The sequence below is a fragment of the Lontra canadensis genome, unplaced genomic scaffold (genome assembly GCF_010015895.1).
Source record: "Lontra canadensis isolate GAN:19392208 unplaced genomic scaffold, GSC_riverotter_1.0 scaffold14, whole genome shotgun sequence".
Taxonomy (NCBI): domain Eukaryota; kingdom Metazoa; phylum Chordata; class Mammalia; order Carnivora; family Mustelidae; genus Lontra; species Lontra canadensis.
In genome coordinates this window covers 24,225,604-24,249,969 of record NW_022631008.1, presented here as the reverse complement: position 1 = coordinate 24,249,969, position 24,366 = coordinate 24,225,604, and the positions used below count along the sequence as shown (strand labels likewise).

The window sequence follows — 24,366 nt, the reverse complement described above, 5'->3', positions numbered from 1 at the left end:
TCCAAGCAGCGTCCTTTGTCTCTTGGATAGAGGCAGGGAGGTTCAGAAAAAAGTACAGGAGTCCCCTCTCCCTTATCCCTCTTTGCTGAGTTGATGTTCTCCACAGAGATCTCCGCCTTGCCAGGGAGACAAGCTCATTGCATATGGGAAGGGATTTTCTAAGAAACCAGGGAGAAAAGGACGGGGGAACATCTTAACCTGTCAGCTCCCTGGTCGGCTACAAGTCTCTGTGCCGGAGCTGGGTCTGCGCGGGGCCATCCCAGGACTGCTGGCCCCATCTGGTGTTCACTCACCAGTCAGCCACAAAACCGCTAAAAAGTGTCATTCTCTGCACAGGATCTGATCCTTCTTTTTACCAGCTTTAAAGAGAAGTTTTAGGTAACCAATAATCCATGCATCGCACAATGAAAATTCTTAGTTACTGAGAGTTCCGCATACCCACAGTTTCTCTCCCTGTATGTTGATGACTTTGTGGTTTTGAGTAGTAGAAAGGTGATATATCCAGTAGTCATCTTTTCAAAGAAAGCAAGATGAATGGGGGTAAGATGTAAGGAGGAACTTTTAGGCCACGAGATTTGTAGTACAATGAGCTAATTGTGAGGGAGATTGTAAAATTTCTTGCAGGAAGCTTTTAAATAAGAAGCTCATTTGTTTTCCATATTTACCACCCAGCCAGAAAAGAGGGCTTGGTACTAACTCAGCATTCATTCTACTATTAACACACCACCTTTCACAATTTCTGCTATGTCCATACAACAGTTGTGAAAGTGTTTACTCAAGATATTCCTTTAAACGGATTCATTTCCTTTAACTTTAGCTCTCTTAGTCACTTTAAGCAATGATACCATATCAGTGAAATCAGAGTTTGATGGGCTAATTATATTTTATTGCTATACACTAAAATACATTACTGTAAGAAAACAATGTTCACTTGTTGCTCTGTCTTCAAGTCCTAACTTTCAGTGCCTGTGAATAGAAATGTTCTTTAGAAATGGGATTTTTGGGGTGTCTGGGTGGCTTAGTTGGTTCAGCATCTGACTCTTGATTTCTGCTTGGGTCATGATCTCAGTGTGGTGAGATAGAGCCCTGTGTCTGGCTCTGCATCTGACGTGGAGCCTGCTTAAGATTTTCTCTCTCCCTCTCCCTCTGCTCCTGCCCCTCCCACCACTCTCTCTAAATTAAAAAGAAAGAAAGAAATAGGGGTTTTGCAGATGTAATCAAGACGAGGTTACACTGGATTATGGGCCCTAATCCAATGACTAATGTCTTCCTAAGACATTTGGACACAGACACAGATACACAGGGAAGATGCCATGTGACAACGGAGGTGGATAGGAGGGATATATCTATAGTGGAAGACTGTTGGCTACCACCAGCAACTAGGTGGACAAGTAGGGATACTACACTTGAACCTTAAGAAAGAACATGGCTCTGGGGCACCTGAGTGGTGCAGTCAGTAAGCCTCCCACTCTTGGTTTCAGCTCAGGTCGTGATCTCAGGGTCATGAGATCAAGTCCCACATCAGGCTCCACGCTCAGCATGGAATTTGCTTGAGTTTCTTTCTCCCTCTGCTCTTCCCCCCACTCCCCTTCTCTCCAAAATAAAAAATAAATCTTAAAAAAAAAAAAAAGAGGAAGAAGAAGAAAGAAAGAACATGTCCCTGCCAACACCTCGGTTTCATACCTCTAGCCTCCAGAATTATGAGACAATGCATTTCTGCTGTTTTAGGCCACTAAGTTTACGTTTTTTTCTATAGCCGTAGAAAGCAAATATACCAAAGTCCCAACTAAAATCATGCCCTGTCCCGCCAGTGGGACACACCTAACACTTGCAGAAATGCTGGGCTGGTTGTTCTGTGCAGCCCCTTTTTAGTCCTGGGGGTGAATGATGAGGGCCTGCCTGGTATCAGTCATTTTCACACTTCGCTATGATGTGTCAGCACCCCTATTTACAAAGGTGAGGGAAAGGCTGTTGTAACCAGGTTTGAGCAGATGTGACTCCTCAATTCTGAACGGCACCCTCGTGTGTGCACCTGAACGTACTGCTCACTCCCAGGCTGCCTGGGAGCTACAGGCTAGGCAGAGCTGCGGTGGTGGGTTTGCGGAGCTATCTCCAAGGTTGTTCACCCACTGTCTCCGGGATAACTGGTATACCCTGTGCCGGCTGGAGGGCTATTGCCTAAGGGTCTCTCAAGTCAGTTTTACTTTTTGATGAATTCATTTGGATCCTAGCCCAGAAGCTGGCTTTTATTACCTTTGATCTCACCCATGGTCGTCAGCAGTTTTTCAGACAATAAAGTCCACGTTCCCTTGTTCCCCATCTCTGCACGTCATCACAGGGGGACAATCTTTCATCCGCATCTGTATTTTCCAGTAGAAAATATGGATATAGATGGGAGAATTATCTGCGTTCTCTACATTATCACTATCAGAACTATGTATATATATTTAGTCTCAATTTAAAACATTGAATAAACAGAATAAATGTTTTAGTTCTGTCTTTTTTTATCACTGTCTATCATGCATCCACATGACGAATTTATATATAGACCTTTGAATCTGTATTGTAATGTGTATTCTGTGTAATGGCTGCCTCACTGCTAACAGTGGCCCAAATGTCTACTCAATAAATATTTATTGAGTGCCTTCTGTATGCCAGACACTATGAGTAGCTTCCTCACATATACCAAGGCACCTGCCACTAGGGACACAGAAAGGATTAGTAGCTCAAATACTAAGAACATTCCAATAAAAGGAATAGAATGACAGCTTTACTGCTAACTGGCTTGGATTGGTGCTAGCCCATGGTAGGTGCTCAGTGTTTGTCTTCTTCTTCCTCACTCCATTCAGGAGGCAGCCTCGTACATAGCTCTGTAGGCTGGTCCTTTTTAGAATCTTCCTACTGCTGTCTTCTGATTCAGGCAGAAGAGATGCAATAGAGGTCATCCGTGTGAAGGTGTGGAGTTCCAGCTTCCTGAGGACATCTTGCAGCCCTCCACTGGCCACGAAGCAGAAAGCACAGAGCATGCGTACACTGAGGCTGCCCAGCTGGATTGTGTCATGGTGGCCAGAGCCGTGGTGGCCAGGCTTGCCTGTGTAACAACACTCTTGAGAATGTGTTCACACCTAATACCAGACTTTGGCAATGAATTATTTAAATAGCTTTATTGAGATGTATAATTCATAGATCGTACAAGAATGCAACATAGTGGCTTTTAGTATATTCACAGAAATGTGCAGCCACGATGGCAGAACACTTTCAACACCTCAAAAAGCCCATACCCTTTAGCTAGCTCTCTCTCCCCGCCCCTGCCACCTCTCCTGCCCTCAGCAACCACTAATCTACTTTTGGTCTCTATAGAGTTGCCTATCCCAGACATTTCATAGAAGTAGAATCACTTCATCTGTGGCCTTTTGTGATTGGATTCTTTCACTTAGCAGAATATTTCAAGGCTCATTCACACTGTTGCAGTATCAGTATTCATTTCTTTTTATGCCCAAATAATAGTCCATTGTGTGGATATGCCTCGTTCTGGGGATCCATTCATCAGTTGATCACCTTTTGGGTTAGTTCCACCTTTGGGCTATTATGAATAGTGCTTCTGTAAATATTCATGTGCCAATTTTTGTGAGGATGTATGTTTTTATTTCTCTCGGGTAAATACCTTGGAGTGGAATTGCTGGGTTGTAGAGTGACTCTAGTTTGAACCATTTTACATTCGCACCAGCTGTGTATGAGGGTTCCACTCTCTCTACAGCATCATCGACACTTGTTATTATCTGACTTTTTATTGTAATCATCCTAGTGAGCAGGAAGTTCTCCTTCTTTGTGGTTTTGATTTGCATTCCCCAATGACTAATAATGGGGAACATGTTTTTGTGTGTTTATTGGCCATTTGTATATCTTCTTTGGAGAAAGATCTCATCAAGTTCTTTGTCCATCTTTAAATTAGGTTATCTTTTAATTGACATTTATTGAGTTACTCTGGAAACAAGTCCCTGATGAGATATATGATTTGTAAGTATTTTCTCCCATTCTGTGGGTAATCTCTTCACTTTTTTGATGCTATCTTTCAAAGCACAGAAGTTTTACGTTTATGGAGGACCGTAGGGCTGACCAGATCAGCGTTGGTTTCCCCAGTTTATTAGCTTTGGAGGAAGGGCAGTACCCTCATGTGTTTTGAGGCTGAAGGTGGGGAGGAAGTACCATTGCCCTTGTGTCACCACCCAGATCAGATTGTTACCTCAGGGACATTGTGACTCCTGTTTGAGCTCTCAAGCATCCTAGGCTGGGTGAGGAGGGCAGTATTGGTGGGCAAAGAGAAAAGAGAGCAGGGAGATTCAGACAAGCTGGTAGAGACTGCTGGAGGGGCAACACCATGAAAAGAAAAAGACCTTTGAATTTTACTTTCAAGTCATCAATAGCCAGAATAATCTCTTCTTCCTCTGAACAGAGAGGGGCACATCTCTCATCCCTACTATAATATGCTTTGTTGGTGAGGCAAGTGTCTTAATCTGTTGAGAGGTGAACTATTTGGGATTATGATGTGGGGTCCATTCTTCCTCATCTCTCATCCCCACAGATAGTGGCACTGGTGCTGCAGGGGAAACATTTGCCAAGACTGTCAGGTAGCCTCTTGGCTTGCTCTCTGATCTCTGCTTCTCCTGCCTTCTTGCTTAGCAAAAACAGCCACCACTGAGGAGTGCCTGGTGAAACCTGTAGGCATGAACCGCTACAGCGTGGACCCCTCCACCTCCGCCTTTAGCCACAGGGGCTCCTTCCCCACCTCCTCCTCGCTGTACTGCAAGAGGCAGAACTCTGGAGATGGCCATCTTGGGGGAGGCCTGGCCACCACTGCCAATGGTCCCCGTTCCAGCCCCATGTCCTCTGGAGGCCCCTTGGCACCTGGGCTGAGGCCCCCAGGCTCCAGCCCCAAGAGAAACGGGACCTCTCTCGAAGGAAACAGATGTGGTAATGTAATGCATGTTCTGGCTTCCCCATGTTTTAACCTCCTTGGCCATTGCTCTGGGATCACTGCATGTAAGGGGTGGGGGTGGGGAGGAGAGGGAAACCATGCTGTCTGAACACGGGAACACTGGGAAATCAGAAGCCCTTTCGTGGGTTTTTGTTGTTCTTAAAGGCAGCTAACTTCAACCTTTGACCACAGTATTTTTTTTTTTAAGAAAGTGGTATATTAGAGGAGGCTAGGCTGTAGGAGTAAGTAGACTCCAAAATGTCCAGTGGTTCAAATGCAATAGAAATTCATTTATTGTTCAAGAGTCCAAGGTGGTGCTCTCAGTTGGTAGATGCACCCCAATTCAGGGACTCAGGCTTTGTCCATTTTGTGGCCCAGCTATCCCCTGTGGTCTTCGTGCCTCCATCACCCAGTGAGTAGAAAGGGAAAGAGTGAGTACGGAAGGCATACACTTCCCTGGAGCCCGGAAACGATGCATGTCACTTCCGCTCATATTTCATTGGCAAGAACTGGCCATTTTGCCACACTTAACTCTAAGGGAATCTGAAAGGTGTAGATCAACGCTATGCCAGGAAAAAGAAGATGAGATGTCAGTAAAGCATCGTCTCTTGTTTGGTGGGTGACCTTTGCAGGATACAAATACATGGCCAGAGTCAGAGTTACACATTTCTACAATACTGGTTATAATCTGTCTATGGTTTCATTAGACAGAATGAGCTTCAGTCTCATCCGTTAAAGATCCCTTGTTGGGATGCAGTGCACAAAAGGGCTCTCATTCTAGGGGTAGCTTGGTATCCATTATGGATTATGGTTTTTTAAAAAATCATTTTCAAGCTTCAGTATTGCATTAATGAACAAAGGTTGTAGAGCATAGTAGATAATCATGTGGACTGTGGAACCAGATGCACTGGGCTGGAATCCTGGACCCACCACTTCCCGAACTTATGACCTTCTGCAAGTCTGGACTGCTCTGTGCCTCAGTTTCCTCCCCTGTAAAATTGGAATGATAACAATAGCATCTACCTCATAGGTTTGTTGGGAGGATTAAATAAGTTCATATGTGTATTTAGTGCAAGACGTACACATGGTAAGAGCTCAATAAACATTAGCAGTCACAGATCATGTGAGCACACCTCTCAAGACACCGCAGCCCAGCATCTCTGCGCCTGAAAACTGCCGAAGAGAGGAGGCCTCAGGCCAAGGAGGAGTCAGGAGTCTCCATCTTGCCTTCTGGAGCCTCCAAGTGGGTTGGCTGTCTTCCCTGGTGAGCCACATCTTTGTTCTGAGTCTCAGCTCTCTCTACCAGTAGCCCTGAGAAGCCACAGTGATGAGCTGTTTTGTGAGCTGTTTTGTACAGTCCAACATCCTTCACGTGTTCCCCACAAGGACCTCCCCATCCTGCACAAGCCTCTCCTGGCTGAGGATAGAAAGGTGTGCAGGAAATGCTGGAAGGAAAGGCAGTTTTGGGGGCAGAGCGCAGAATCTCTCAGCCATGGGGGCTCTTGGCAAATGTAGAGGCGTCCTGCAGACTACTTCCCAAAGTTATCACATAGAGCCATCAGCCAGGCAAGATTTGACTGGACAGAGCCCATTTTCCAAAGAGGAGAGACACTTTCCACCTGATTTTTAAGAACAAGAGAAGAGAACAAGATCCGGCACAAATCAACATTGGAATGTAAAGGAGGGGCCCCGGCTGTTTCCTAGGCTTGTCCCCAGAGTTTATAACATCTGGTATAGAGTAGTTCAGTAAACGTTCATTATCTCTGTGCCCCTATCATGATTCCAGTGCCCTCACGGTTTGCCCCAGGTCGTCAAAACCCTCATCTTGGTGTCCCTCTGCCCTTCACGTGTCTCTTCCTCTCCACCTCTTCTCCTCAACCCAGTTCCCATTTTCTCAGGGCAGTGATCATAGGACATAACCTGATTGAATTGACTCATAATCCTAAGAGTGTTAACACTTTTTCAAAAGGAGGTATTTACTCTCTCTTCCATTCAAGTTGGTGGAGTATCAAGCCTTAGGTCCTACATGTAGGATTCAAGCAGTAAGAAGAAGGCACGATTTCGATGAAGAGAACTTCTATCACTAGGTGAATAATTTTCTGCTCCATTCCGGTCTATCTGGTACCCCCCAGATGAGGGGAATCTTGGACCCCCTGAAAAGGATCTCAAGGTAGCTTCGCTCCCATCCCAGCTTCAACAACCCTCTTGTCTTTCATATTCATCCCTACCTCAGCCCTTTGTTCTCCTGGAATGACACCCTGGTTAGCTATCTGAGGAGTCTTCCTTGAGGAGAGGCCCAGACTCTCCCCGGGAACCAGCTCTGAGAGAGAGCCCTTTCTGTTGGAGCTCGGGTTGCTCCCTGGGAAAGCCCCACTCACTCAGGGCTCAGGTAAAATCAGAGAGATGGAGCCCACCTGCTACTTTCCACTCCAAGCAAATCACTAACTCTATCCTGAATACTGGCTGTCTCTTAAACAACTTAGAAATATTGGTGGGAACTTTGATACCCAGCAAATCAGAGTGGTTCATAATTAGCAGGACCCCTCTGGGCTGTGGGATATTAAAAAATAGCTTCCTCAGAGTAAAGCGGCTGCAGGTTGTAGCAGCTGAAGTCCATTGTTGAGCCTCTGTGTTACATTGAAGAAAAATAAAAGTATTCACCCTTTGTAGGTACACTAACTCTCAAATGCTCCAAGGATTCCTTTAACCAGTATGTTAAATGGAACCACAGATACCAGAAAGCCAGCCAGCTATGCTCGTTCTAGCATCAAGGTGAAGGAAGGGGGTGGGGAGAATAAGGGGACGGAGGACAGTGCCGACCTCTCTGAAACAGGGTTCCACTCTGCTTACATCTCACTGGCTGGAACATAGTCACGTGACCACCAGCTGCAAGGGAAACTGGGAAATATGGTTTTATTCTAAGCAACATGATCCCAGCTGGAAATCGGGGATTCTGTTACAAAAGAAGTGGAAAAAAGATATTGGGGAGACAATCGACAGTCTCAACCACACCTCCCAATTAAAAATGTTCATTCTGTCGATTTCCTTCTGTAGCACTTTGTTCCCTTATCTCTAGCATGTCCTCCTTCTTGTCCCACAGTAGGAACCAGACCCTCAGCTTTGTGAGGTCCCTCGCTCATCTCTCTGTCCTCCACAGTCCCAGAAAAGGGGACTGCTTGTTTGAGGCATTTACTAAATAGCTATTTAGTAAATATGAGCCAGACACTTTCCGTACATTATTTATGACTTCCTATAAGTTATATTTTACAATTTATTATTTTAGTATGTATATATTATTATAGTAGGTATTATTATATACAATACAGATAAAGAAAGTGAAGATCAAGATAAGATTCAAGTGTTAAGCCAGGATTTTACTTTAACTGGCTCCAAAGCCTGCATCTTTCTAAATTACCCCCAAATTACTTCAAAATTTTCAAACTATGTTCAGTGGGCTTCAAGGAGTTCCTCTGAGGCTTTAGGGGCTAGGGAAGCGGGGATGGGAACAGAGAGGATTCCAGCACTCCCCCTCCCAACCAGGACCTCTTCACATTTGCATAGTGGGGTTCTACAGATGCTTTGCTTGAACCAAGTTTGCACAGTTAAACACATTTGGAGCCCATAGAGATAAGCCATGCTGAATTGAGACATTGGCCTCCTTGCCCATTTGTCACCTATCAGGCTGGGTGCTTGCTGTGGGCCCTCTGGAGGCTTAGTAAGTTTTCCCTCCACCCAAGGAACTGCTCCATTTTTGCTCTGGAATTGCATCCCAGGTGTAAGTAGTTGGTGGTAAGAAACTGTACCTCTTCAGGAGGGTTTGACCTGAGTCATAAGCCCTAGAAGGGACCTAAAAATGGATTTTCCCCTGTGGTGATAATCAAAATGGTTTAAAACACAGAAGCCAGAAAACTGCATGGGGCTGCAGGCAGGAGGGTAGGCATGGATGACATGACAAACCGTGAGGACTCACCCTGGCCTCCTGCTACCTATGGCCTCTGCCAGTGAGCTCTGAGGGGACATATTGACATCTCCCTGGTTTTTCCTGATACTTGGGTAAAAATTTGAAAGCTCTTCCCCGTCTCTCATCCTAGATATAAGCACCAAGAGCTATAAGGTTTTCAGATAACAAAAGCTTCCTAACTTTTGCATTAAATAGGCCATGTTAGAGAATTCCCAACCACAATTAGTCCAAGCTTCAGAATCAAGAAAGGAAGTAAATATGACATTGTTATTGCCACCCAAATGCTTCCCGTGGATTAGAGTTTGCTTCTTCGGGGGTGAGGTATTGGGTGACGGACAGAGAGACTGACCACCCAGTCAGAAAAAGGAGAATGGGGCCCACACTCCATGGGAAGGGGCTGAAGTGAGCAAAGGCTTGGCAAGGGCTCCTTCATCCGGGGGGAAGAACTTTTCTTTGAATGATGAATGAGCAAAAGGAGATTATGTATGTGGTTGTGGGCCTGTGTGAGACACAGAGACTCAACAAGCAGCAGTGCAAGGACCTTGGCTGTGACAATGCCAGGGGTTGCTCTAAGCACTGACGCACAGGCATTCTGTCCCTGGTGCATGTGGAACAACTTTAGAAACAACCACCGCCATCTTTGATTATACACCCAGTCACAGCTGGGTTTCCCTCTTCACTGTCTCCGGCAGCTCCAGGGAAGGCACGTGACACACACAGAGTGCCCTGAGCCGGAGAATGCTGCCTTCCCAGAAAGGCCTTTGGTGAGCACTCTGCATGACCTGGGCCTTTAGGAGCAAGATTCAAGGGTCTTGAGCGACTCCTGAGGTATGACAGGCTTCCTGCTGCTCTCAGTCTTGTACGGCTAAGAGGCCCCCCTCGGCCAGACTCCCAAGCCAGGCCCGGCTGCTGCCATTCCATCCTGGAAAAGTGAAAAACGCCCACAGCAAACACCGGGCACCAGGAGTGCAGCCACTTTCCAACTGGTCTGCCTCCTCCACAGCCAGCACTGGAGAGCCTCCTCAGTAAAGACAAGCCCCCCCACCCTCTTGCTCAGCATCCTGCCGCCCCCAAAGGGGCCCCTGGCAAAGGAGTGCCCTGACCTTGCTCGAGGAGCTTAGGCTCCCCAGGACAGTGCCCTGAATCGGTCTGGGGTTCTCCCTTTTCCTATCAGATACAGGAAACTCGATTTGACCTCCTCTCTGATCACTCTAAAATCATTCTTGGCACCGAAAGACTTCCAGCCTTTGTAATCAGAACATCTATTATCACCGCAATTAACGCCAAAGCTCCAATGGGGCGGATTCCGAGGCGAATGCGATTTCCGTGGTTTCCGTGATTCCTCATCTCCATGTTGCGTGCAGATGTCTTTAAGTGCAGTGAAATCAACTCTAATAAGCATGCATCACCATTCAGACGGCCCCAGGGTGCCTTAACAGTTTCCCGGCAAAATGCCCCGTGCCAACCCACCTTAGGGGACCCTTCCAGGTCCAGCAAGGAAAAGGCAGGGGAAATCCCAAAGTAAATCCAATCCTCGAGCAAACCATTATGATTTTAGGGCAGACTTGGAAATGCGACGCCATACTTCGCTCAGCACTGATGGAGAACCTAGCCCTTCTCGAGCGCACTAAAAAGAGGAGCAAGAAAGAGACAGCAGGGAACCACCGCACCCTGGGACTGGAGGAGGGAAATGGAAGCTGAAGCGTCTAGACGTGGAATTATTCTGTAGGGAAACCACTTCATTGTTCAGAGCTTCTGCTTTCTTCTGGCCTGAAAATAGGATTAAGAATTACCTGCTCAAGGCTTTTGAATGAGTTATTTATACTGTTTCCACAAAGTATATCGAACCCGTATTTACCAGCACATTTACTTAGAACTGGGGAAGAGTCAGTGATTATAAACCCTGTAATGAGAGGGTCCCGTTTTTTACCAAACACTTTGCCCTGGACCTGGCAGAGAAGAGACGCTCAGTAGATGTTTCTGGAATGAATGGGGTAGGGATGGGGTTGGGGAAGATGAAAATGATCATCCTCAAGAAACTTGAACCTAACTGGAGGTTATAGACATGCACACGTGCAGTATAAGGCAATTGTGGAAAGCATCTTAGAACAAAGGTGTGGGGGTTAGAAGCAGAGGAAGGGCACATCCAGATGGCAGGACACAGACATGCTGCCTGGGAAGGGTCTGCCTGGGCTTTGATGGCTGGTGGAATGTCTGTGGAAAGGCAGGAGTGTAAATGCTTCTAGAGGGAAGCAAAAAGCACCAGGTGAAGATGGAGAAGGGAAGCTGGGGAGATAAGTGGTGGGTGTGCCCGGATGGGAGGGTGCATGAGGGCGCCGGGCGCCTCCTTCCCTTTGGGGAGCACGTGATGCACAAGAGCTCTAGGACCATGCCTGATCCCATTCCAGTCCTGACACTTGCCCTTCCTGGAGGACAGCGTTGCCACTTTACAGTTAATGAGCTGAGTCATGGTCAAATTGCTAGCAATGGGCGCTCCAGCACTTGTCCCTAAGGCTCTCTGGCACCAAAGCTCTTCCCCTCTGTCTCAGAAGGAAAGAAATTATTAAGACCAAAGAGAGTCCTTGACCTTGAGCTAGAGTGTGCACTCTGGAGCCAGCACATAGGCTAGGGACATTCATAAGGGGCACAGACAGAGCCGGGTTTGGGGAAAGCGTTGAGGCAGTACACAGGTGTGCTCTGGAAGAAAGAGATCTCAGGGCAAGGATGCCCACAGGAAACGGTTGCAGCGGTTTGGTAAGAGGTTTCCAGCCAGGGGAAGCAGGATACAAGGGAGGATCTGGGGTGAGAGGCATCCTTCTAAGAGTTTTAGTATAATTCACTGTGGGGACTGACTTAGTGATGCTAGAGACAGAGGTAGCAGTAGAGACGTCACTATGGTTCCAGAAACCTGAGGGGCTGGAGGAGAAGCTGGTGTGGAGGAAGGAGGATGAGTTAGTCTGGGACATACCAGAAAGAGTCCCTAAATAGTGCTCGACATCTGATTCACTCCACTCCACTCATCCTGCACCTTTTAACCTGCCGTCCGGGAGATGCATTGTCCCATCGGTGCAGCTCGCGCAGTCATCATTTATCGAGGACCAGCTATGTATCAGGCACGGGAGTAGGCCCTGTGCTGTCGAGGGGTTCCCCCAGCTGGTGGGGTAGATTGGAGGAAGCGCTCTGAAGAGCAGGGGTTTGTGAAGGCACATGGGGCATGCCCAGAGTGGTAAGACCACGTCTCCTTTTTGCCCGTGGCCCTCGCAGACAGGGGGTCCAAGCTTTGGTGGCAGAGACCCCGAACAACCACCCAAATGCACCTCAGTTCTGCCATGTCTCTACTGTCTCGGTGTCCCCAGTGGGGGCGGAGGGGATCTGCATTCATTTGGGACCCCCAGCACTATAGGGCCCAGCAGGATGTTGATCTTGGCAAGCTTTCTCTGGTCACCAAGGGACCCAGCTGCAGGAGGTCCAGGGCTCCCTGAGATAGGGCTGAGCAGGAGGGGTTTTTAAAACTTGAACATGGCTCAGAATGTCAGCCTGCTGAAGGAGATCTATTTTCTAGCACGTTACTCCCTGGGAGGACAGAGGGCTTTTGCCCAGATGGAGCCTTTGCTTCTAGAAGTGGCCTCCCGGTACTCCAGGCTCCCTACGAGCTGCTCCCAGCCTTTCTCTGTCGCAGAAGATCACTCAGGCCGGGATGGGGTGGGGGGCGCGGGCAGGCCGCCCAGGGAGGCAGGGAGGCCCTCGTCCCCTTGTCTCATGCTCTTCTCTGTCCACCCATCCAGCCTCGAGCCCTTCCCCCGACGGGCCAGACGCCAGGCAGCCACGGAGCAGGAACCCTTCCACCTGGACTGTGGAGGATGTGGTCTGGTTCGTGAAAGACGCTGACCCGCAGGCTCTGGGTCCACACGTGGAGCTCTTCAGAAAGCACGTAGGCGTGGGGCGGGCAGGGTGGGGGGGTATGATGGGGGGCTGGCCCCAGAGAGGGCTGGAGGGCTGGGGGAGGGACAAAGGAAGGCGGAGGGTCAGGGAGCCAGGGCTGCAGGAGCAGGTGGGCTAAACCCAGCGCCCGGGCTCTGCTCAGAGGGAGGCCAGATGGAGCCACAGGCTTCTCAGAGCAGAACAACCACTTAGTTTTGTTTTTAAGAAGGGATATTTGTCCCATCTGTTCCCTCCTTTTGGCCTTTATTAAGTATGCCTGTTTTCCTGCCCATCCATCCGTCTGTCTGTGCATTCAAACAAACATTTATAGCACACCTACAGTGTGCCTGGCCACCGGGATAGCGCTGATTCCTGAGCCGCCGGGAGGATTTGATGAAAAAATGCACGTCAGGGCTTGAGCACGGTGCCCCGCTTGTAGTTAGCCTTCAGTTGGCACAGACTCTTAAAACTAGGAGAGTCTGAAATATATAAAGTGGTAAATTGGCAGGGGGGGGGTGACCAGGTAATAATTACTGCTGCATGAGCCATCTTAATCCGCTCCCGATGTCAGCCCTTTATTGCTGCTCTCCCCGGGTACCGCACACATCTAGCTTAGAACAACACAGGTTTATTATCTTCCGGTTCGGAGGGTCACAAGTCTGGCCGGGCTCTCAGTGGGCTGAGGTCAAGGCGTCTGCAGGGCTGACGGTTCCTTTCTGGAAACTCTAGGGAGAATTCACTTCCCTGCCTTTTCCAGCATCTGGATGGCTCGGCCCTCGTCCTCCAGTGCAGCAGCATCAGGCGAGTCCTTCCCCGGCGGCCAGCTCCCGTGCTCTCTTGCGATTTCTTCTTCTACTTTTAGGGATCCTGGTGATTACAACTGGCTCTCCCACCCAGCAATCCAGAATACTCCCCCTATTTTTCAAGCCAGCTCTTTAGCAACCTTAATTCCCTTTTGCTAGGGTAACCTAACATCCTTCCAGGTCCAGGGGGCAGGCTGGAGACGTCTTGGGTGGAGGAGAGGGAGCGTCATTTCTGGCCAAGCCCAGTTACCATGATATTCTCCTCCTGTCTCTCACTTTGATTTGGTGATTCCATCATAGAAACCGTATTCTCAGATCTGGGGAGACTCTTCCTCTCACCCGACACTCACATTTCGTGAGGGTGTATTTGAGCTCACTGGACAGCCAGGCCTTGAGAGCAAGGATCCCAGAGTGGGTTATGTTGAGCAGGATCTGAGTGGAAGGAGTCTGGCTCTCTTCCAGAGTTGTAGGGCATGGTGGAAGGCCAGGAGATGGGGTAAGAGAGAAGATTAGGCCCAAGGATGAGAGTTTGTCCACTCTGCCATTTTGCCAGCGACAGGGAGTGAGTGATCTGGAGTGGATGCTTCTGGCTGGCTGGTTGGGTGCACGAGAAGGGCGGGGGTCCTCAGCTGTGTGACTCCTGTAACTGCCTCTTTCCCCAGTCTGAGCACTCAAACTCTCTTTGTCTCTTGTGACCTTTAGATAACAATGTAGCTGAGCGAGGAAACCGAGCGTTACTAGGTTCGCGAATTCTACAAGCATTCTGGAGGGTTACCATTTTCAGAGACAAATGCGAAACAATACCATGACCTCACCCTTGAGGTTGGCATCCCCTTAGTAGTTCTTTTTGCTAAACCCTGAGATGAAGCAGGTGCATTATTTACTTGTATGCCCCCTGGTATTGTTAACAGGGCCAAACACCTAAAATCTCTCGTCAAGTGTAATTAGCAATTTGGTAATCAGCTCAAGGTCGGTGGGCTTACTACCAAGGAAAGAAGCAAGAGATTAGGGTGATGGATGGAATACCAGGGCCTCATACCAGCACCTGAAATGGAGGGGTGACTGCTAGTTTCTGGGTCTAACTGATGGACGACACTTTGTCTTAGTCTGTTCCGGCTGCTGTAACAAAATGCCACAGACCGGCTGGCTTAGGAACGAGAGCAATGTATTCCTCAGCTCAGGAGGCTGCAAGTCCAAGGTCAGGATGAGAAGCCCCCTTCCGAGTTGCAGACTGCCATCTTGCTGTAGAAGAATACTAATCCTGTTCCTGAGGGCTCCACCATCATGACCTCATTGCCTCCCAAAGTCCCCACCTCCAAATACCATGCCATCGGGGGTTAGGATTTCAACATTTGAATTTGGGTGGGGGACACAAACATTAAGTCCACTGCAAACTTTTTGCTCCTTTAGCCCTAGAGCAGATAAGGAGAGAAATATCACATGGGGGCTATTGGGAACAAAACTGGGTTTATGTTTGGCTCCTTCAATCAGGGGAGTAGGAATATGAAAGATCCAGTGTCATATGACCTCAGGGAGAGTATGGGAAGAGGAACAAATAGTATCTTTTTTGCTTTAATTAATTTTTTAAAAGAAGATATTGCCTTGGGACTAAGAGAATGTGTGCCTGAGTGAACCCATATTCCCTTACCTCATGCCCTGACCCCATGTTAACCGTAGCCACTGTCTGATCGATCTCACCATCATCTGGATTTTCTTGTTTCTGATCCTGTCCCACCAGGAGATTGACGGCAATGCTCTCTTGTTGCTGAAGAGTGATATGATCATGAAGTACTTGGGTCTGAAGCTGGGACCTGCACTGAAACTCTGCTACCATATCGATAAACTGAAGCAAGCCAAATTCTGAAGGTTTCTCAAAAGATGGAAGTGAAGTCCAGACAAGCAGGTCTCAGGATCGTCTTCTGCCTTACCAACATCCAGCCGCCATCACAAAATGGCTTCTCTCCTGAAAAATAACATCCACAAAGACTGGGTCTTTTTCTAAAACTTGTGCATCTCTGCCTTTTAAAAAATTCAACATGGCCCTTTCAAAAGGCTCCTCTATGTTAATGATTTGCCAAAAATTAATGGAAAAGCCTATTATTTTAGCATTCCTGGTAGCTCGGTTGCTGTGAGTAGGGGTCCTGTCTTTATGATGAGAGATCAGGGACCCCAATGCTACTGCCCAAGGAGATCCCTGGAGGGTTCCACGGATGTGAGAAGAAAAGACCTTTGTCTCTACGGGAACTCCACCATAGCACCACCCGTTTTAAACGTTTTTAACTCTGCCCCAGGAGACCTGTCATTGTGAGCCTTGCTTAATTCAGCTCTGGAAGCTGTCTTCTGAGGAAACATGCCTCCTCACCTTGCACTATCTGGAAAACTTGAATTCTTTTGCTCTCTGAAAGAGAAGGAAAAAAAAAAATCTTTTCTATTCCGAGTTAATTGAAGTACTGTGTTGTGCCACTAGGGGGCAGACTGCTAATGAAGTTTCAAGACCCTCCCAGCAGCAGCCTGCTGATTTAGTACTCACTGGGCGGGTTAGGGTCTCTGTGGACTAGATCTAGCCCACACAGATATGGGGAATTTCTTCTACAGTCAGCACCACAGATTGCAACATGGGGAAGAAACTATCTTCTAGAACGTTCTAGTTCATATCCAGTCATTATTGACTGACTGTGATGCACAAGCAGCAAAGGCAAAAATTTAGAAGTATGTTCTTCCCAGATGGGGCTTTGGAATTCCCTCCCTTTCAGAGTCCTCACTGGGGTGTCGACGTGTTGGCGCGCAGAAGAGTCGTACTGACATTTAGCCATGGGTGTTTCTTTTAAAAAGAAGAAAAATGTCTCAGATAAGCTTTGAAATGGGAGAGTGTTGATTTCTCGTTACGTTGCTGGATTATGTAGTTGTACCGCTGGCTAATTTTTCTAGCTCTCAACAAATACACAGACATGCTCTCATTGGATTTAATTCCATTTACAAATAGGTTTTCCCTCCTCACCGTGGAGTAATAGAAAAAAATTGATTTTTTACCCCTTTGCAGCTGTGTCCAAGGAAGGACGATGATGAGTCCCCGATTTACGAGGCAGAAGGCAACCTTATCTCCATTCTTCTTTTTATCCTTCTCCTTTCTCTCCCTCTCTCTTTTATTCGTCCTCCCACACTGAAGAGGAAACATATTTACAAAATGAATTCACCTTTGCCATGGGTATATCCTCTCCCTTAAAAACATCTGCAGTGTCCGGTTGGAGGTGAGGAGATGAAGACTAGATTCTGCAATCTCTGGGAGAGTGAGGATCAAGGAAAACTCAGGGCCTCCCTGGGCCCAAGTGCAAATTAGAAAAAGCACACCTAGCTCTGGGATGCGGGGGCGGGCGGGAGGGTGGTCTCAGGCGATGAACAGAGAAGGGGGGATTTCCTCCCCTTCCCCCTCAACCAGCTGCCCTTGCGCAGGGCAGATGTTCACCCTTGGGGCCAGCCAAGCTAGATTTGCATATTGATCTTCTATAAATCAGAACTTAGAGGAGGACGACCCACTTTGATGAGAAGAGAAAAAAAAAAATCCTGGCGAAATCCTTTTTTAGACACACAAATGGTGGCTGGACTGAAAGCAAGACAGAGACAGGATGGAGGACGATGTCCTAAACCTGCCCACAAACTGAGTCTGGGTCATCAGGTTGTGGAGAGGCTTAGTGTGGTTTGCTTTGGGCACCTGACGGTACTACCCTGAATCGGGCCTCGAGATGGGGTCGTCCAAAATTCTAACGTGACCGACGACTCCGCCCCTCCAAGTTTGTTCATTGCAAGTATTTGTGGCTGGTCTGGAGTTTGCTAAGTCCCCTTGGCCAGTTTATGTACTCAGAACTGCCCTGTGAAAACGGTGAGAGTCAGAAAGCCCCCCAACAACCCAGATGAGCTTTTTTTTTGCTCAGTCCTCTGAAACTTGTCCTGCCTCTTCCATCAACATACATATACCTCGTTGAGAGACTTTCACAACTTCCCACCCACCCCCACCAGTGCCTCCCGCACTACAAAAGCATGAACGTTGGTGCCCCCAGATTCAAGTCATCCCCAAACAATGTCAAAGAGATCCTTTGAGTAGGTTTCCGGGGGGAGAGAGATTTTAATCATCTCAAGCCTCGGAGCAAACTGGATCCATGTTCACGTGTAACTGCTCTCGCGGAGGTGCGATCTCATTTTGCATTAAACTTTAAGCAGGACAGATTGCTGAAGCCATGATATTTAAGGTTTGACTTTTTAAAAATCTCATTACTCTTAAAATGAATGCTGCCATATCAGAAAATAACCCAGGGAGGAAATTCCTCCTTGCCTGTTTTTGCACTGAGATGCAATTAGCCAACCAGATTATTGTAGCAATACTGCAATTATAATTAATTTTCAACCCTTTCAAAAATCTTGTCAAACCAAGCAGCTAAATAGCTCAGCAAATGTAAAACATGCCAGGCCATTTCCTCTAAATGGACCTTAAAGAGTCAGGCCATGTGTGTCACTCTTGTCCAAATGGGAGCTTATTTCAGGAGCCTCACACTTGTACAGACATGGTCCTTGTTATTCCATTGCCGTAGCTTTGCTTCAGGTTGTAGTGAATAATGACATAGTTTTGCATAATTCCAAATTAGAGTGTGTGAGTGTGTGTGTGTTCATGTCCAGACATTTCCAATCACCCGTGTCTGTTAAACACTTAAAAAAAATCTAGGGACAATTCTATTGCCTAACTCATTTTAATTATTTCATAAGTGCATGGATCCCTTTGTGAAGACATCAGGTAAAAAATGTAGGGGGTGTGTGTGGGGGGGTGTGTCCTGACACAGTGGTTGGAAGAGCCTAAGGAAGAGGCTGAGAGCGTGTCAGCTATTTTGTTCTCTTGGTGTAAAATGCCTCCCCCAGCTTCGGGAACTTGGAGGCAGAAACTTCTCTCTGCCTTTGGGACGAGGTATCCCCACTACTGCCAGCAGGGGGCGCCCTGAAGGCAGCTGGGGACGGTGCCGGGTTCTCGTCAGCTTCCCTCAGGCTCTGACCAGCCCAGCGGAGCCAGCCAGCCCAGGTTCCCTGGGACTGAGGCGGGACACCTAGCCGGGGACCTCGCGGGGAGGGGACAGACATCTTAAGGGCCTTGTTTAGTGCCCACCAGAGGGTTCACCTGGCTCCCCCCATTGCTCTTCAGCAGGGCTGCCAAGGTTTTCCCCTTTCATCAGGAAGAAAGAATGAAGAGCTCCTCAAAACCAAATACGCTATTTAAATCTATTGGGAAGGAGTCCTGAGCTAGGGTTGGTTTGCTTGAGAAGGAAACCAGCGAGAGAGAGAGAGAAGACACCACTCTAAATTTCGTAAGAAAACGATAAAAGAGCACCTCCTCTCACAGTCCTAACCCCTGAAGCCACAATATATTTTTGTGTTTACGTGCTGTATGGAATCTTTCCTTTCTTTTTTCCATTAAAATCATTTTAAAATTATTTTTTGAGATTGCTTAAGGAGAATTTTGTCATATTTCTGAAGATAATCAGAAATGCCCAGAGGGGACCAAGGACTTGAGCTTAGTCATTGTCGGAGGGTCTTGAAAGATGGAAATATTCTGCTTTATTTCTGCCTAGCCAGGTTTTCATTAAGTGTGAGCAAGTGACGAACGTTCTGACAGGGCATTTCTTCAGCTCTTCCCTAGCGAGGTTACAGGGTGAAGCGACTGGACTCACCTTTTTTTTTAAACCTCAGACAACAAAACATGGGATTGTGAGGGAGTAGATGACCTTTGTAAAGCCACAATGTTCTGTTAAGAAGAGGGGTGAAAACCCGTTGGTGGATTATTTTTTGTCATAAACACACTCCAAGAACTGAGTGGTTGCCCAGCCCTGCTGTGGTCTTGCCATGTCCTCTATCCCCGGTGGCATGAGAAGGCCACTTGAGAACCCCAGAGGAGAATCCGGCAGATGGTCAGACGTCTAGAGATGCCATCATTCCTGTTTCCATCTTGTGATGTCACCTCAGGGCCGACGCCCCGCTGCACTCACAGGCGGCCACTCGGCTTCCAGAACCACTGCGGGCTGTGCTGTCGAGGGAAGAGCACTGGGAGCCTCATGCTTCCAAGGAGTCCTTCCCTCCCATGGTTACCCTAATCGAAGATGATTCCTTCATGGACAATTGGAAGCTGGATTTTTGAAAATCTAACATTTACTTGAAAGAGAATCTCTCTTATTTATTGCCACCAGTTAAATATTACGGAAACATGTCTGCTAACAATTTGCTTTGTGTAATTTGTTCTAATGCTAATAAGCAACAGCTGGGATACTTCCTGTGGTAAATTCCTTTGTGGTTACAGTGGTATTATATCACACATGGACTTCACCAAAACGCTGAACTTAAGAAGAACGTTCACTCTGGCTCTCTCAGACTTCAGGAAATTCCCCTGACTTAGAAGCAGTTCTGAGCAAAAGCCCATTTTTAGAGGAAGGTTTGCTCTGCTTCACTCCCTGCTCTCTCCAGCAGGGCCCAGACCCGTGCTTTTCAATCCTATGTACAGAGCCTGAGGGCGGTTCTCCTCCCTTAGCACTGAGTTTGAGTTCCTCCAGAGGAAAAGACAGGAAGTAGAACTGAAGAATGACACCTTCCTCCAGGTGAGGATGCCGTACCCAGAGCCCACAGGAAGAGGATGTGGACAGGAGAGGAGGGGATACCCATCCAAAGGGGAAGAGGTGGCTCAGAAATTGAGCTAATAATGATGTCACCCAATGGGGGAACAGCAGGATCTTTCTGTCCAAAGGGTCTCAGGAGACCACTCGGACTTGCTCTGGGCTGCCAGCCCGCCATGCTCAGCTTTGTTGCTCCACCGTCTCACCTGAGCCTTCTAGTCGGTTCCATGCATTGATGCTTGATTCAAAAGGCCAACACAAACGTCTTCCATTAGTTCCTACTTTGGAACACACCCGGCGCCTTGCTTTTTCAAACAGCTCACTATGAAAGCACAGACCTGAATGGAGTGCCCTTGCACTGTCACCCGTGTGACAGGACGCCGCTGCCATCATAAACGTAGCATCCTCAAATTTCGGGAAGGTTCTGCCTCCCCACCCAGCGCTGGATCGCCTTCCCCACAGCCCTGAGAAACGGCTGTGCCCAACTACTTCCCATTAGGGGGAGTTCACGCCCATAGGAAGTGGCTTGTTTCTCCGTTGGACAGCTCTGGTGGTGAAAAAGTTATTTCTCAGGGAGACACAGATGTCTGTGAATCACACACAGACGTTGGAGATGAAGCCAACTCTGCAATCTTTCTCTTTTTAACAGAGCTCGTCCATGCAGTAACCGCACCTCTAATACAAATCGACATTGGCAAGGAGATCCCAGCTCTGCTACCCTCTATTTCAGGATAGAGGAGCAGACGTTTTATATAAGCGTAGAACTTAGCAAGGTCATGGCCATCAGATTCATCAGACCTGTCATGAAGAACTAGCAAAATTCTTGTGGCCTCACACACACACAAAGGAGTGTCCTGGGGGAATCCTCTATGTAGCTATGAGTCTGGCAGTGGTCAGAGAAGCATGTGAGTTACGTGGGCCTTGTGTGAATGGATCTGTAAGGCTGTGCGCTTCATTAACTGTGAAAAAATGCTATGGGACGCTGAGGGCCTATTCTCTTAATTGTACTCATTAGTGATATAATGAACTAAGAAGGCTTTCGTTTAGATAAAAATAAGATATAATTGATGATAGAAAAGTAAATATGGTCTGTTGTGACCATGTTTGTTACCCCAGGCCCAAGTCACACTTGGTGCTTATGTGTGCATGCGCGAAGGAGTGTGCATTTGTGAGTTCATGCACAAGAAGTGGGCATTGGGGGATATTAGAAGGGATCGCAAAGGGAGATTTTGCTTTCTAGAGCATTTTGTCTTAATCAGAACAACTATCTAGCAATGATTTAGAAATCAGACCCCAAACTAAATAAAACATGTAGCTTATGTAGCTTACTTGGGTAAAATTCTGGATGATGGAGCAGATTCTCTGTGAAAATATTTAAATCTTGGTGCTTGGCAAACTTAGATACTAGCTAGCCCCTTGCATGGCACTTGCCACGTAAAAGGCACCTTGTCAATGAACTGAATGAACACATGCGTGACCAGTTTTCATATTTTTGTTGAAAAGCCACTGGTTTCTCTTTGACCCCCATCGTCTTTATTGAAAAGAGAATTGCCAAAGCAGAGCACGCTTCCTCTTAACTTCCAGGCTCTCCCAACCTCCACGGTCACCGACCTGAATTTCATCTGCTTCCCTTTGTCTTAAGATCTCACATTCCGATTGGCCTTGTGGTCTACTGCAAGCATTAGGAGTAGTATTTACAGCTTTACTTCTGAAACATCTTTTCTTTCGCCTTCATAATCTGTGATGCCTCTCACAAATGAGTGGAGTTTCCATCTACGGGTAAACTACACAGGGAGGTAAACATCTCTCTGGGAGGGCCGGGGAGCTCTTTCCATGACCCCTGCCCTGCCAGGACCTCGCTCACCTTGGAGAGGGCAGGCCCACCAAACTGGGCCTCCCACACAAGCCACTCTGTCAAACGTGTGGATGGCAGCAAGCCAGTTCAAGAAGACACAGCCAAGGGGCGCCTGGGTGGCTCAGTGGGTTAAAGCCTCTGCCTTCGGCTCAGGTCATGATCCCAGGGTCCTGGGATAAAGCCCCGTATAGGACTCTCTGCTTAGCAGGGAGCTGCTTCTTCCTCTCTCTCTGCCTGCTTCTCTGCCTACTTGTGATCTCTGTCTGTCAAATAAATAAATAAAATCTTTTTAAAAAAAAGAAGACACAGCCTGTAGGAGATGGATAGAAGAGAACCTTCTCCTGTCCTCTGCCATTCTTAACCTATCTCTGTCCTTGAGAACAGATTCAGAAATATATGGGGCTTCTCTCTCTCACTCTCTCTCTTTTTAAGATTTTACTTATTTATTTGTGTGTGTGAGAGAGAGAGCATACACCTAAGCAGGGGAAGCAGCAGGCAGAGGGAGAAGTAGGCTCTCCACCAAGCAAGGAGCCCAGCATAGGGCTCAGTCCCAGAACCCTGGGATCATGACCTGAGCCGAAGGCAGACGCTTAACCGACTGAGGCACCCAGGTGTCCCTGGGGCTTCTCTCTTTTCCCTAGTGGTCACACAGAACAGAATCATAGGACTGAATTTTTTCATAACCACACCGAAACTTAAGAGTGTTCTGCCTTCAAGAATATTGCCTTTAAAAGCCTGGGCACATGTTCCAAGGATGTTGTCACTGCCCAGATATTTTTTAGTTCATCTCTTCTGGGTTCATCTTTAGAAGCCAGAACACTTTCCTTTCAAAGTGTGGTTGGAAGCATACCATCATCCCTTGGGAGCAGATTTTTTTTTTTTTTTCTTTTTGAAACAAGCCAAAGCCACTGGGGTGGTGTCTGGTGAAAACACAGGTAATCAATCCATTTGAGATTCTAAGTGGCGTGTGTCCATACTCATTATTTTGTCTTGTCCTTGTGTGTTTCCTCAGTTGTTCCAAAACGTCAAGCAAGAACAGTCATAATTCGTTTCTTAACTGAAATATATCAGGCAGGCATTAGTAGAAGGAGCTGCGGTGCATAAACAACTTGGAAGGGCAGCCTCGTCTGGATGTATACCATCCACCACGGTTCATTTTAAAGTAATCTGCTCACCGTATCTTTGGACATGGTAAGCTCAAGATACCATGAGTGTACGCAAGTACACAGACCCTGCTGTCACACCCAGAGTCCCCAAATCCCGGAGGAATTGGAAGGAAGAATCTTTAGGGGTACCTGGACAGCTCATCTCCAGTGTAGAACTTTCTCTGCATCATCTCCTGTGGGTCCCACACAACTCTGTGAGTGCAGATGATAGGGCAGTGCAAAAGAAACACGCTTTCTCAGTTACCCACCCCACACCCCCCATCCTGTCAGCTGGAAAAGGAAGGGGCATCCAGGTGACTTTGAAATCAGTGACAGTAGTCACTCCCAGCAAACACCAGGGTGGCTACTGGTTCCTCACTCTTCTGTTTTATGGCTTGTAGCTTCTGCTTCTCCCCCTGTCTGACCTCGTCTAGATATTTTCTTATCCTCTTCTCTCATGGACCCATAACTTTTCCTCAAAGCCCCTTAAGCATGGTTTTGCCATCCTCCCTCGTTTGTTTCTACCCTTTCTTTTTTCCTTTCTTTCTTTGCCCTTAAGTCCTTCTCTCCCTCCTCCTTCCTTCCTTCCTTCCTTCGTTCCTTCCTTCATTCCTTCCTGTCTCTGTGATTCTTCATCTCCCCCTTTCTGTTTTCATCCATTCCACTAGCTCAAGTGGTTTTTGGGAAGAAGACAGGAGTTGAGGCAGAAATAAAGAACAGGTAGTCTCCTCCCTCCCTAACCCCACAGTACTGACCCATGCCTGCCTTCCACTGTCCTCTCATCACCGGCCCATAGCATCCTTCTGCTCTACCATGTTCCAGGCCTGACCTCCACTTGCTCTTTCCATTTCTCAAGGTCTAGCCCTCTTGGTCGGTCCTTGAGTTTGGGAACAAGCATCCTGTTCTTTTTTTAATTTTTATTTGAGTCCTATCCTTTTTAAATGCTTCATTCTATGAGTCACCTGGATGTCTCCCTAATACAACTCATCAGCCTTCCTCAAGCACAGGCCCAAATGCCCATCCCTCTAGGGATTCCTTCTCATTCAGTCCTGAAGGTCAAGAGCC

General features: G+C 47.5%; 1 protein-coding gene across 5 annotated transcripts in view; it reads left to right on the top strand.

The window, feature by feature from the left end:
- The window catches only part of SCML4 (Scm polycomb group protein like 4), a 95,437-nt gene extending 78,952 nt beyond the window's left edge, over nt 1-16,485 (top strand). For 3 of the 5 annotated variants that reach the window (XM_032858252.1, XM_032858254.1, XM_032858253.1), the window contains 3 exons: nt 4,681-4,971; nt 12,722-12,867; nt 15,399-16,485. In XM_032858252.1, the coding sequence (XP_032714143.1) occupies nt 4,681-4,971; nt 12,722-12,867; nt 15,399-15,524 (563 nt within the window). In that variant the 3' untranslated portion in view covers nt 15,525-16,485. Of the gene's footprint in view, nt 1-4,680; nt 4,977-12,721; nt 12,868-15,398 lie in introns of all 5 variants that reach the window. The other 2 variants (XR_004382757.1, XM_032858255.1) reach the window with 2 other exon arrangements.
- Nucleotides 16,486-24,366: the final 7,881 nt, after the last annotated feature.